A 15,472-nucleotide genomic window follows, 5' to 3' on the forward strand; every position below is an offset into this window, starting at 1 on the left:
TTAGTAGCAAAATGTACAATATAGGTAAAAAATCAAGGTCAAAGGTCAAAGAAGTCAAAGGTCAAAATTCTGTGTAGAAGTTTTGAAGCCCTCACCTAGTGCCATCACATAAAGCAAACGGAATCGAAATCGGGTTAGAAATGGCGAAGGAGTAGCATTTTGTAGCCAATGTACAATATAGGTCAAAAATCAAGGTCAAAGGTCAAAGAAGTCAAAGGTCAAAATTCTGTGAAGAAGTTTTGAAGCCTTCACCCAGTGCCATCACATAAAGAAAATGGAATCGAAATCGGGTAAGAAATGGCGAAGGAGTAGCATTTTGTAGCCAATGTACAATATATGTCAAAAATCAAGGTCAAAGGTCAAAATTCTGTGTAGGAGTTTTGAAGTTCTCACCCAGTGCCATCACATAAAGAAAATGGAATCGAAATCGGGTTAGAAATGGCGAAGGAGTAGCATTTTGTAGCCAATGTACAATAATTATAGGTAAAAAATCAAGGTCAAAGGTCAAAGAAGTCAAAGGTCAAAATTCTGTGTAGAAGTTTTGAAGCCCTCACCTGTGTGCCATCACATAAAGCAACCGGATTAAAAAATGGGTTAGAAATGGCGAAGGAGTAGCATTTTGTAGCAAAATGTACAATATAGGTAAAAAATCAAGGTCAAAGGTCAAAGAAGTCAAAGGTCAAAATTCTGTGTAGAAGTTTTAAAGCCCTCACCTAGTGCCATCACATAAAGCAAACGGAATCGAAATCGGGTTAGAAATGGCGAAGGAGTAGCATTTTGAAGCAAAATGTACAATATAGGTCAAAGGTCAAGGTCAAAGGTCACAACTGAAATTCTGTGAAGAAGTTTCAAAGCTCCCATGTAGTGCTACCATATAAAGCAAACAGAATCAAAATTGGCTCATAAATGACAGAGAAGTAGCAAATTGAACATTTTGATCACACACGGACGCACAGACAGACAGACAGACGGACGGACGGACACACGGACACACACACGTACGGAGCCCGTTTAATAGTCCCCTGCTCGAACTCGTTCGGCGGGGACAATAAGTCTCTAAGTGTTTCAAGAAAAGATGATTACGTACCTTGATCACCACTTCCAATGAGTAAATCAGCCTTAAACTGCTTCAAGAACGGTTCGTCATTCAGCCATTTGACCAGAGCGATAGCCGACTGGCGAGTCTTGGTGAAGATGATGGTCAGAGATTCCGGCTCCACTCGGTATTCGTGCTTTAGCCTTCTCCCCAGCTCGCCCAGCACGGGGTTTCTGCTCAGATTCAGCTCGGAGGACTGCCGCAGTTCGGGGAGAGCGTCTGTGAAAAATCATAACTCTGTGAAACGTCATTTACCTCACTGACAAAGCTAAGAGAGAGAGAGAAGCAAAACACACTGACAGACCGTCAGACAGACAGACAGACACACACACACACACACACACACACACATATTTGCACACGTATACTTGAGCAAAATCGACGAGAATAGCAATTAAATTGAGTTCTACCAGTATATGTGATCTTGGTTTATATCTTGTCCGAGTTATCTTCCCAATTATCTTCTCTTTCAAGCTGGGCTTTGCAGGACGAAACTATGTTACCACGATAGTAATGTACACTTGTCTCCTTTTCGTTGAGGCACGTTAGGGCCTACCTCTAAACTGCTTGGCTAGAATCACATCAGTTATGCCGGTAGCTATCTCTCTTTCTGGACTGGCCACAAACTTCTCCATGTAGTCGATGGCGTCAGTGGTACGGACATCACGATTGATGAACAGGCAGTTGTTGTATTCCTGTATATGCCATGTCAACAAATAACAAACTCCAGTATTATCATCGTAAAGTGAAGGCAATGATAATCTTTCCCATTTAGTGAGATTTGTCGAGACAGAATGCTGCGTCGACAGTGAGTAAATTTCGAAATTTGGGAAAACAGAAATTCTGCCCAGTACAGTCAGCGGATTTTGACACAATTACGTCACCTCACACGGAACTACACGTTCTCTTATACGTGAATACACACATTTGTGCCAAAGGTGAATGTTGTACAGGTGAAATATTGAAATATATTTTACAGCACACTCCCTAGACACTTAAAGGAAAATTTATGTTTACACTCTTATGGACTACGGTCAATATATGAGAGAAGGTTACAGTTCGTTATTCCGAAGGTTTATCAATCAAACAATTTATCAGCGACGTAGAATGCCATCCTAATTTGTAATTTTATTTGTACATGTATACTATCGATGAAAGTAGAGGTTCGTTATTCTGAAGGTTCGTAAATTCGAAAATGAAATAAGGTTCTTAATTCCTAAAATGCAATAAACTTCATTTAGTGACAAAGTGCGGTGTTGTGAAGTTTTCAAAAATATATACATTTATTCACATCCATTCAAATAATACCAGAAACATCACTTCACTTTAACATTACTCTACAACTTTTATGAAGATGACAACTGACTTATACATTTCCATTTTTTAAATATACCAAATCATGCAAATAGAATACCAATAATGCAGCAATCACCAAAAATGAAAGTTTATATATCATGTCTAGAAAAAAATCCATCCCCAAATAATTATCCCTATAGATAACCTAACTGCCCTTCCTAATTATTTATACTGCTATAAGCTACCCAAAAATATAAAAAATATCCCAACTCCGCCCATTCCCCACTCTACCCATTACAATTTTACAACCTATTTTAGCACCTAAGCATACCCACTCATATAATACTCAGTTACTAATACACACAGACAAAAAAAAAATTAACTACTTTCAAATTAAAATGATACACTGCATTCACTTTGCACTTTACCTTTCTTAGTTCTACTACCTCAAAATACTCAATTATATCCTGTCAAAATTCTTTAATTTTAACGCAATTCCAAAAAAAAAATGAGTTTAACAAAAAGAAGTAAAAAAGAACGTAAATCATCAGCAACAAGACCAAATGTTGATAACTGCTCTTATAGCACACCATGAGGTAATTAAAATTGAATTTCTCTAAGATCTCCGATAGGTGTGGATGTTCTAGGCCTCACTTACATCGCTCTCAAACTTGTTCTTTTCCGGATTAGGATATTTCTGATGCCAATGACTTCTTTTCAAAATTAATGACAAAATAAATGACAATCCCAAAAATCTTTATTTAGTTTTCGGATTTATGAACCTTCGGAATGACGAACCTTCGGAAAAACAGCCTTTATTTCATTTTCGGATTAACTAGCCTTTGGAATGACGAAACGTATTTCATTTTCTGTTTAACGAACCTTCAGAATAGCGAACTGTCAGAAAAACGTCATTGATGTTCGGGTTATATACTACAAACCAACCCTTTTAACGTTTTCGTTACCTCTCTATATAGGGAATTTGTGTGTTTAGGAATAACGAACATCACCCGGAGAGGAGGAGATAAGTTGAAAGACTCCGAAATCTTCTTTAGACTTATGTGCACAGGATAGGCAGGCAGCGACCATAAAGATATAAATGCTATAACGGTGTACACAGTGTATATTTCGTATATTTCTGTGGCAGCAACCATTGATGTTCGATATCGGACACCATTGAGTCTAACAGTCTAAGGATTTCCCTTTTATTTGGGGGGGGGGGACTTTATCAAACAATACGGGTTGAGGGCTTTTGGAAATTTAGTCGAAACAACCCCAACCACCACCACAGAAAGACAAAAAAGAAGCACCAAAAAAAAGGAAATAATTCTTCCCATTAAACAAGTGCTCAAGTTGAGTTATAGAATCTGCATGTGAGGGTGTGATTCTAGATACAGCTACAAACTGAGTCTTGTAGATTTGAAGTCTTAAGTTGTACTGATTCATTATGGAGCTGCTTGCCCTCACCAAAGTTCATCACAATGGATATCATTTGCATAATGTTGTACACTTGCATCTCTCATGTTAAAATCAGGTAACAGAACTAATAGAGGTAAGAGAAGTGGAGGAGGCCAATTAAAATCTGAGGATCTAATTTACCAACATTTCTAGTATAAGGAAGCAGGGTGAAGACAAATAGCTTTGGTGATTACCTTATACACCCAATGTCAAACAAAAGAATGGGGATGTAAAAATTGAACAAACCTGAATGGAAAAGGAATGAAAATGATGACAGAAACAGAGCAAATGTTAATGAAAAAGGGTGAGACCTATACACGAACTAAGTTTATCAAACCAGAACTTAAAAGTTAACCAAAAGGAAACGTCAATGACAATTTAGCTGTCTTACAATACCAGTGACTCTAGACAAGCACTACCCTTGAGCCAACCCTCATTCCCCCAGCCGACTGTTCTTACTATTATCTCACTAGTGGTTGCATGGTTATGGTTGTGTACTAAAAGACATTCTACATGTCGTAAGTTGATAAGCAACCTTCCACATGTTCATTAATTTTCTCATGGAATGTGCTCACTCCAAATGAGCACTTCAAAGTCTGATGAAGTTTTCTCACCCTCAGGTACTCTACGCAGGTGAGAAGTTTCTGACGCTCTTCACTATTGTTCACTTGAAGTGTAATCTGCCTCCTGAAAGCGACCACCCAGTTCTCGTAGTGTTGCTTGCCTCGCTTCGGGCGTGCTGTCGACGAGGTGCTGTCCTCAGTCAGTAGTCTCGAGCCCGCTGCGATTGCAACGAGGTGGTAAACATTGAAGGAACAGTCAAGTGACATTGAAACCAGCTACTTGAGTATATTGTACATCCTACATTCTTGTCAACGGAGATGAGGGACCGTCCCATGCAAAGTTTCTGCCTATCTACGGAAATACAAGCTGTATTATGAAATATCTGAGATTCAGCTCCCGGCTTTGTACCATTTGACTCATGCCTGTGGCTGTGTTTCCTTTCATTTTGTTTCATTTCATTTCCTTGTCATATTTTGACAGATATTAAAAGCGAATATGACAGCCTTTGCAATAGATAGTCTCCACAAATAGGTAACAATGTTCACTCACAACCCCTTTTATCAGCAAATTATATAGATGATGACTGGCGGGGGAGGGAACATACCGAATGTTCCACCCTCAGGGTTTGAAATGCTATTGAGGGAGGTTAAAAGTCCCGAGACGAAGTCGAGGGACTTATAGCCTCCCGAATTAGCATTTCAAACCCTGAGGGTGAAACGTTTGGCACATGTTCCCGACAACAAAAGTCATCATCTGTTATATTATATGGGTATAAAGTCAAATAAGGCAACGTCAACGTCAACCACCAGCACAACTCGATCGCTCGCTCGCGCAGAGCCAAATTCACTGTGCGCGCGATCCTAGGTCTTCTGTCATTTGTTACGTGAAAATGTTTTCCCATGGGAGAGCATTACAACGAATGTTTGCCCACGGGTGAACATAACGATTGTGCCTCCATCATTTGACTGTGTTTAGCCAATCACTAACCGGTATATAACTAACCCATTTATATTATATAATAAGCCTTCCTGTAGAACGAGCATGACAAAATGACTGCAATCAAATTTTGAAACACTTGTAACGCTAACAGTATTTCACTATCCAAATTCCACCGCATTATTTGCTCTAAACGTTCGACTTGTTATTATTCAGCATAATAGTATACCACAGTATACGTATGCATAAAGTCGCAATCTCTGAATATTGTTTCTGTTAAATCTAAAGTGTATGTGATACATCAAGCCTTACTTTCCGATTCAGCAATCCTGTTCTCGATGTCAGCCATGATGCCAGAAATTCTCCTGAAGAAAGGATCTCTGTCGGAGCGTCCTTGGACTATCCTCTGAACTAGATAAAAAAAGCAAAAAGAGACCGAATTCCCGTTTTGTTGATAAAGGACCACTGAAAATTGATAGAATATATAGGATAGAAATTGAGAAGTACATTCTAATATACGACAAGTGCGAAAAACAAAAGAAGTAAACGAAAGTGTACACATGATATGAAAGTCCATCGATTTGGTACGTTTTGTTCTATATTGTCTGTTTGGTGTTCGTTTGAATGCGGGTCCAAATTAAATAACTTTTTTTTTTCAACTGAGACGACACACATGTGCAGGTAAACGTTTAAGAGAAACAATCGAGAAAGAAAGAAATAGGATTAGGCGCTTGATTTTACATGTCTACATATTGTACATAATTATTATGTGGTCTATAGGCTTCAGACGAATGTGGAAAAATCGAACCAGTGTCAATGGCTGGTCGTTTTCACTAGTCGTTTCTTTTCTGATGTGCAATATACGCAGCGCGTTGAACGTATGTCATATTTTTCTTCATGATTGAGACCAAGCAAATATACAGTGTTCAATAAATCTCGCGCGACAAGTATCACGTTAAATTATTGCCTCTTGCATCTATGCTTCTAAAGAATCAGAAGAATGCGATTTACAAGAGATGAATCTTGATTTGAGTATATTTGTCAGATCACAGCGTTTAATTAGTCTTGGGTTTTAGAGGGCGCCCTACTCACTTTCATGTGGACCTTCGTCTTGGTCATCGAAAGTCACCTCGTTGGTTTCTTGAGGTATGGTGGCGTCCAGGTTGGCACACAGCTTAATGATATGCTCTTCGGCTTCCTTCAGGTTCTTCGCGTTTCCAACACCAGGAGAAGCTGTTAGGCCTAGAATCTGACCACAATGAGAATGTTTCATAAGACTGAAATAAGATTCACTTCAAGCAAATTCAGTGTATTCTTATTCATGTTTCTTTTACAGAACATGGTATAGAAGGAAAATAGAAATGAGTGCATTTCGTACCAGCACACGAAAGATATAGACGCTTCTGTGCAATTTGCCAACACAATACAGTAGACCGTAGTAGTTTGAGAAAATTCAGAGAAGATAAACTGGTGAAAGTCTCATCAAAATCGACGATTATAGACTATGAAAAATAAGAAAGGTTATTTCAATGGATGGAACTTATAACCTTGTATGAAATGCAAGTTTTATAATTTATATATATATATATATATATATATATATATATATATATATATAGCTGATGTGATATACAGTATGATGTCAAAAATAATAACCGCAGTAGTATGGTATGTATAAAACTCTCAACGTCTTTTCCTTCTTTATCCTTCATTTGGGAACTGACCTGAGGTCTTTGAGCCGTTGGTTGATTCAGCTTAAGGTCGCGGTAAAGAGCCATGAGCACATTGTACGGGTTAGATTTCTGGAGAATGTCAAAACATTGATAGAAATGATCGGACATTGTTTTATGTTGACTGATCAGAAGACCGGTAAACATTTTATGTTAAGTGACACAATAACAAAAGAACAGAAGTGATATGTTAAACCTTGTTTCGGTATAGGTTTGTTTAGTGGAACTCTGCGATAAGCCTCGAAAGAGACACATTAAAGACGAAGTAGATGCGTGTTTTGTTTTCTTTTTTATACAGGTGAACAGATGACAAACAAATAGAAGAAAGAGCCATTAGGAAGAACAATGCTAACACTAGCGAGGCTGCCATAGTTAATTTGTCCATGTAAGATAGACTTCTTCTAGGTCACGTAGGAGATGAGCTAGGGAAAACGAACCTGACAATGATGGCATTCGTCCAAGACGAGTAGATCGATTCGAGATAGACTGACTCTCGACGTGCTATCCTTCAGTGCGTTGACCAGGATCTGTGCTGTTAGCACGATGATGTCATTGCTGTTAATGACAGTGTCCAGCGGTGCCCCAGCAATCTCTTCCCCACTCACACCAGCAACCCTGCACTTACCACGAAGATACTTGAGACAGCGCTCCTTCTGCTGTGTTACAAGGGGGACCTACAAGAAGAAAGTGTGGGATTTTACTCTTGGAAAATGTCTATGAACAAAAGAGCCAATGCTGCACCTCTCTTGTGCCAGTCATTTTTCGTCAGGAGTCAGAATTCACTCATTATTAGAACTTGAATATAAAACTTCATACAGCCACGTGTTTGGGTGTTTTTTTTTTAAAGTGTCTCGAATAATTCCGAGTCAGACACGTAGACTATACTGCTTCATGTCTTATTTCATATGATAGATAATATATTATGAAAACAAAAGAAATGGTAGAGCTCTGTATAATGTATATCCATGTTCCTTACCGCTTCAGACAATGAGATCTATGTGGACAGACGGACGAACGTGCAACCCAATAGCATAATGCTTCTAGCACCCTTCAGAACCAAGATAAATAATAATAACTCATTGCTATAAACAGAAGAAAATACGTCATAGGCATGATAGGGGAAGAACAGTATACTGAATTGATTAAAGATAGACATAAATATATGCTTATGCTATATTATGTGAGTGGATTTTTGTAATAATTAACCTAATTACGTACTTTGTTCACAACAAAGACTATCTTCTTGTTTCCATGGCTGCTGCTCGCACCAAGTTCACTGTCTGAAGAATGTAAAAACAGTCGCTGGATCACAGCAATGGCAACTTCAGTCTTGCCCTTGCCCGTCGGGAGTACAACCAGTGAGTTCTCACCACGAAGAGATTGAGCCGCAGCCTTCTCCTGGTAAGGCCTCAGTATGAGTTCCTGGGGTCCCTCATGGACAGCAGTGTCCATATCCACTGTCTCCTGGTCCCCCACCTCTTCTGTCTCGGCTGTTTCCATGGGGATTTCTTCATCTGCTGTGTGAGAAATGTGAATTGACGTGATTAGATTTGATTATGATTACCTGGTTTATACATAATCTTCATACACAAATACGATTTTATCTTTCATTTGAATCTCAGGACCTGTACACTTATAATGATACAAAAACAATGCGAACCAATCGAGGCTTCATACGTATAATCTTATATATCATAGAAACGGGGAAATACAGAACTAATTGTTTTCGTAAGGAAGATAACGGGAAGGAGTGCTATGTGCCATCTCTTGGCAAATTTCACATTAATGCACCACCAAACCCATGATAACTTAAATGAAAGTGTGTGTATTTATTCCTTTAAGAATAGATTTAGGATAGCATTCGTCAAAACTTTTTGATTAGGATGAGAAGAAAGTGATAAAGTGAGGTCGGGTTAAGCATGAAGAATTTAAATGGATACCTTGGTCAGGGTCTGCATCCTCTATCCCAAGGGCAAAGTTCTTCATGTGACGTAGCTCACGAGCGAGATCCTTTGACCCACTCTCATCAAGTCCCTTCACAAGGCGGTCAAAGAAATCTTCGTCTTTTCGCTGCAGTCTCAACATGAGTTCCGTGCAGGCAGCAATAGATCCGTAGTTCTCATTCTAACATTCGTTAAGAAGAGTGGCGGGAAAACAATATTGCTTTTATATTCACATATCAATGTGACCTTTGGATGCAATCATATACATATTATTACTGTAATATATGTTCATACAACAATGAGTAAAGGCAAAAGTGGAGCCACTAAAGTTCAGGGGCGTCACCAGCTTTTTTTCAAGGGGGGTGCGTTTTGACACTAAATGTTTACGAGATTTTTTGGTCAGACATTTGGAATATAGGAAGCTCTCAATCCCTAGTCTTTGACTGTTTCTTGAGGGAAACCAAGCGGGGAAAGGGCACCGGCGTAGCTAGGATTTCATCTTGGGGGGGGGGGGGGTTAGTATGCGAGGGAGCGAGCAAGGGTGGGAGGAGGGTGTGGAAGTGCCGGAGGGGGTTGTACCCCCTATAAATGGATTATGCAATGACGGTGTGACACGACAAATTACTGGCAGCGATATCAGGAGAATGGCATAACGACTACATGCGAGCGAGCGGAGCGAGCGAGCTTGAAAATGTTGACATTTTACAGTCCAAAAACTGCCGTTTGTAGCCATATTTTTTTGCTTTGGAAATTAAGGGGGGGCGCCGGGCGCAACTGCTGGCAATTACTGGCAGCAACATCAGGTGAATGGCATAATAATTAAATGCGAGCGAGCGAAGAGAGCGAGCTTGGAAATTTTGACATTTTACAGTCCCAAAACTGCCATTTGGAGCCATATTTTTTCGCTTTGGAAATAAAGGAGGGGTGGGGGGCGCAACGGGCGCAACTGCCGGTAATTACTGGCAGCAACATCAGGAGAATTGCATAACAATTAAATGCGAGCGAGCTTGAAAATTTTGACATTTTACAGTCCAAAAACTGCCGATTGTAGCCATATTTTTTTGCTTTGGAAATTAAGGGGGGGCGCACCGGGCGCAACTGCTGGCAATTACTGGCAGCAACATCAGGTGAATGGCATAACAATTAAATGCGAGCGAGCGAAGGGAGCGAGCTTGAAAATTTTGACATTTTACAGTCCAAAAACTACCATTTGGAGCCATATTTTTTCGCTTTGGAAATAAAGGAGGGGGGGGGGCGCACCGGGTGCAACTGCCGGCATTACTGGCAGCAACATCAGGAGAATTGCATAACAATTAAATGCGAGCGAGGGAGCTTGAAAATTTTGACATTTTACAGTAAAAAAATTAACAAACTAAGCTATATTTCTTTGCTTTAGAATTTAAGGGGGTGCATCGGGCGCAACTGCTGGCAAATACTGGCAGCAATATCAGGAGAGCATAATGATTACATTCGAGCGAGCGGAACGAGCGAGCTTGAAAATATTACATTCTAACACAGTCCAAAAACTGCCGTTCTTAGCCATATTTTTTCGCTTTGGAAATTAAGGGGGAGGGGCACCGGGCGGAACTGCTGGCAATTACTGGCAGCAACATCAAGTGAATTGCATAACGATTAAATGCGAGCGAGCGAAGAGAGCGAGCTTGAAAATTTTACATTTTATTGTCCAAAAACTGCCGTTCTTAGCCATATTTTTTTCGCTTTGGAAATTAAGGGGGGTGGGGGCGCACCGGGCGCAACTGCAGGCAATTACTGGCAGTAACATCAGGTGAATTGCGTAACGATTAAATGCGAGCGAGCGAAGAGAGCGAGCTTGAAAATGTTGACATTTTACAAGTACAAAAAAACCCCTACATTTTACAGTCCAAAAACTGCCGTTCTTAGCCATATTTTTTCGCTTTGGAAATTAAGGGGGGTGGGGGCGCACCGGGCGCAACTGCAGGCAATTACTGGCAGTAACATCAGGTGAATTGCGTAACGATTAAATGCGAGCGAGCGAAGAGAGCGAGCTTGAAAATTTTGACATTTTACAAGTACAAAAAAAAACCTGCCGTTTGTAGCTATATTTTTTCGCTTTGGAAATAAAGGGGGGGGGGGCACCGGGCGCAACTGCTGACAATTGCTGGCAGTAACATCAGAAGAATGGCATAAAGATTAAATGCGAGCGAGCTTGAAAATTTTGACATTTTACAGTCCAAAAACTGCCATTTGAAGCTATAGCTTTTTTGCTTTCGAAATTAAGGGGGCGCACCGGGCGCAACTGCTGGCAATTACTGGCAGCAATATCAGGAGAATTTAGATGCGAGCGAGCTTGAAAATTGTGACATTTTAAGAGTCCCCAAACTGCCGTTTGTAGCTATATTTTTTCGCTTTGGATATTAAGGGGGGGCGCACCAGGCGCAACTGCCGGCAATTACTGGCAGCAACTTCAGGAAAATGGCATTACGACTAAATGCGAGCGAGCGGAGCGAGCGAGCTTGAAAATTTTGACATTTTACTGTCCAAAAACTGCCGTTTGAAGCTATATTATTTTTTTTTTCGCTTTGGAAATTAAAGGGGAGGGGGGACGCCCGGTGCGCCCCTCCCCCTGGATCTGCCACTGGTAGTCAAGGGTGTGGGTTTATGTTCATGACTGGGGGAGGTATGACCAGCGAGGTGGCGTCGAAGTGACCAAGCAGGGGAAGGATGTCCAAAATCTGCACTTTAGAGCACCCCCTAAACTAATTGTGCGTTTTTGTTTGTGTGTGTGTATTATGTACATGGAAAAACTAGGAATTAGCCCGGGTCAAGTCTTTTTATCGGCAATGCAAGATATTTTTATATAGACTAGTATGTAAAGCAACACTGCAAAATCAGTGATCTAGCTTTGATAAAACGAAGCGTAAGGTACGAAGGTGTACATTCTACATCACATTGCGCAACATTGTAGCGACTCTTCGTTCGGATGTACTGAGTACACTGCGCACATCCTGCTTATTATGCAGAATGCCAACCAGGAATCACGCTGAATCACGATCTTTTGTCGGGTCCGGGCTTTTTGAACAATGTTTCACACTCTATACCTATTTAATTATGGTTAAAAGAAATCATAGAAAAATATGTTATTTCTTGATCACCCTTTCATTCAAAAGCAGTTTACTAACACTTGAATTACTATTTCGGTAAGTCTTTTTTTTTACCAGCGGATTGGGAGGGGGCGCACCCCCCCCCCCCTCCGCAGTTACGCCACTGCTTTTGGGTGAAATAATTGGACAGATTTCTTGAATTCTAACAAAAAAGCAAGAAAATCTTTTCATCGCGGGAATTATGATTATGTGGGGTGGGGCAAATGGTGCGCTTGCCTTCCAATATTTCTATGGGGGCAACATTTTTGTTTTCTTTCAAAAGCAAGAAAATCTTCTCATTTCGGGAATTATTAATATATGGGGGGGGGGGCAAAATTAAAATATGCTTGCCCCTCCAATATCTATATGCGGGTAACTTTTTGTTTTTCTGTCAAAAAAAAATAAGAAAATCTTCTCGTCTCTGGAATTATGGAGGGGGGGTGGGCAAAATGATATGCTTGCCCCTCCATTTTTTTTCATTTCTTTTGTTTTTTTAATGAGGCTAAGGCTCGCTCTTGGGCTGGCAATATGGATTGGTCAGAAGTAACGTACATAGACCCTACATACTTGTAAGAAGCACACGTACATGCAAACGTGTATAAGTGCTCCGTATCGTACGGATGTACAGTACGGTCGATAAATAGTAAACACTGTAGAATACTAGTAGATATGTATAAAATCAGTGCTGCCAGAACCAGGGGTGCGAATTGTTTTTGCCGACGATTTTTTTTTTTTTTTTTTTTTTTGTCCCTGGTGCAAAATATAAAAAAAAAATAGAAAAGAATAATCATTTAGCGTCCGGCGTTGAGGTCGCTGGCAGACTTATTATTTTTTTTTTTTTTAAAGGATCTGAAGGGGGGTGCGTTCGCACCCAACGCACCCCCCCCCCCCGGTGACGCCCATGCAGTTGAACATCTAATGAGAAAAACAGCGACAGAGACCGAGAGAGAGAGGAATAATAGGCCTAAATACAATGGCTAATCATCTTTAATGTCCCAAAACTTTGGAATTTTGTAAATACTGACATATACTGTATAATGGATCCAAGTTGATGTCCCGAACAAAGTCATGCTTTGTGTCAACTCATAAAAATTCCAGACATTGTTTTGCGGAAAGGGCAAGCAAATCGATAGGATACCGTCCACGGACGAAGCGTAATGAGTTTTCACTCTTTGCTGTGTGCGTTCCCAAATTATGGTTTAGAACTCAGTGATAACAATTCCACATGGATTACCAGACCCCTTTTTCAATCCTTGAATATTCATTACGCGCATCCAATTCATTGTACTTTATAGCAGTAACTCGGACAATATTCAGAGTCTGAGGGAAAATTATGGTTTTATATAAAATTGTAAAAACGTACTTTTAAACAGGTTTTTGCTATTTACACACCTATTTAAAGAGCAAAGTAAATGTGAAATAAAAGAAATCAGCATTTTAGACCAGGTCTGTAAATATGTGTATTGATTGACCCATATTTTGTGGTGCGCGATCACAAAAAGGAGTTACGAAGACTAACATGATGGTTACAAAAAAAAAAGAAAATAAGTAATTGGTGCAGAGAATCAGAACAGCCCTCGCAATGTAATATTACAGATTTGTATATTTTGTAAGAAGATCAAATTAACATTCATTTGCAGTAAAACATCACAAATGTTTTATGTACGCGACCCATTAGCTTCATAAGTTGAGATATGTTATATATAATTTTATTTTCAGATAAGTTATAAGATAATGTTGTACTGCAAGCCCGCTGAAACTTTTTTTCTTCTTTTCTGCAGATGGGATAGTGTTACCTTTCGTCGAATTCTTTGGACGTCATTTGAATTCAAACAGGATCCTTCTAGATGCTTCATTACATCCATTGTGCTCATGTCTTTCAGCTACTCCAGGTAAATCTTCATGAGGTACTGGTAGTTGTCTCTTCTCTTCGCGTTCAAGTTCGATGTCCCTTCAAGATGGTGGCGAAGATATTCATTATCTGGGAGAGGAAAGTATCACGTAGCCATGGTGACAGTTGAATGGACTGGATCGATCTGTTTTCATTGCATTAGTCACATAATTTTTAGAATGATTTATCATCAATAATTACTGCTTGTGCTGAGATATTGTTACCGTATTTGTGTATAAATGTTTATATTTCATGAGAATTCCTTCTGTTGTATGACAGTCATACCTAAAAGGGCATCTCAGATGATTCATAAAATTTCTCATCATAAAGTATATAAATCGATAGTTGCATGTATTATATCAGTGGAATTTATTGCGATCCTTGAGCAGATAAACCGATACTCTGAAAAACACCTTATACAACTGAAATATTTCAGTAGTATAGTGACAATAAGCGTCCATGCAAATTGATTCGGTACAGGGCAATTCCACGATAAAGTGCCCATGACCATCAAATTTAATTTTCAAAATGGTCAAATCTCAATCATTTTATATATACAGGGCGTATCAAAAAAGGTACACTTTTGAAAAAAATTGTCTAAATTACATTTCAAAAATATGGAAGATTTTTGCAAATTTATGGATGTCCCATAGTTTCATCTATCAAGTGCAATCAACAAAACAAATTTTTGTTCACGCTTGGCTAAACACTGACGCTCTTTGTACAGAGTGTGAAAAATGACTTGCGCCAAATTGAAGAAGATGGAAAATTCAGCCTGCAATCCAAATAAGTGCTCCCATTCAAACAAATTGCTCTTTTGCCTAAAGCTTTGGTTATGTTATGATTTTTTTGTCAGCTTTATTGTAATTTCAATAATTTCATTTTTAAATGTAGTATTGGTGAGAATTACAATATGTAATTACTTCAAGATCTTTGAAGCACAGTTTTCACAATACAAGGACACATCAATACCAAACGCCAGTTATTCACTAATGTGGTAGTGGTACCAAATTAATCAACATTCAAATCATTTATCCCATTAATCACTCAATTGATTGACCAATTAATCAACCAATCAATCAGTCAATCAATCAATCAACCCATCAATACATGAGTAAAGGGGCTGGTGGTGGAAACAACAAGGGAAGAGAGCAGTGGTCATTTTGGATGAACAAAATACAAATTACCTAAACAAAACAAAAAAAACCGAGCTGGGGGGGGGGGGGGGTAGATATTCCTTATGTCGATCTGCCACTTTAAACATGCATACCATTGTGACTGACTGGATGATTGATTGTTGGATTAAATGATTAAATGAACGATTAAATGATTGATTGATTGATTGATTGATTGATTGATTGATTGAATGAATGATTGATTGATTGCTGGCTTGGTTGATTGCTTGATTGATTGGATTGATTGATTGATTGATTGAT

General features: G+C 39.3%; 1 protein-coding gene across 1 annotated transcript in view; it reads right to left on the bottom strand.

Moving 5' to 3' along the window:
- Positions 1 to 15,472, bottom strand: part of LOC139724580 (ATP-dependent RNA helicase DHX58-like) — a 41,855-nt gene that overhangs the window by 7,593 nt on the left and 18,790 nt on the right. Inside the window, exons 4-12 of the mRNA XM_071635712.1 lie at positions 9,021 to 9,204; positions 8,299 to 8,597; positions 7,518 to 7,754; positions 7,075 to 7,152; positions 6,443 to 6,599; positions 5,663 to 5,761; positions 4,465 to 4,631; positions 1,653 to 1,791; positions 1,088 to 1,315 (exon numbers count right to left, since the gene is read on the bottom strand). Of these exons, the coding sequence (XP_071491813.1) occupies positions 1,088 to 1,315; positions 1,653 to 1,791; positions 4,465 to 4,631; positions 5,663 to 5,761; positions 6,443 to 6,599; positions 7,075 to 7,152; positions 7,518 to 7,754; positions 8,299 to 8,597; positions 9,021 to 9,204 (1,588 nt within the window). The remainder of the gene's footprint in view (positions 1 to 1,087; positions 1,316 to 1,652; positions 1,792 to 4,464; positions 4,632 to 5,662; positions 5,762 to 6,442; positions 6,600 to 7,074; positions 7,153 to 7,517; positions 7,755 to 8,298; positions 8,598 to 9,020; positions 9,205 to 15,472) is intronic.

The sequence above is a fragment of the Diadema antillarum genome, unplaced genomic scaffold (assembly GCF_040938485.1).
Source record: "Diadema antillarum isolate AM-2024a unplaced genomic scaffold, OU_Dant_1.0 scf00000223, whole genome shotgun sequence".
Classification (NCBI taxonomy): domain Eukaryota; kingdom Metazoa; phylum Echinodermata; class Echinoidea; order Diadematoida; family Diadematidae; genus Diadema; species Diadema antillarum.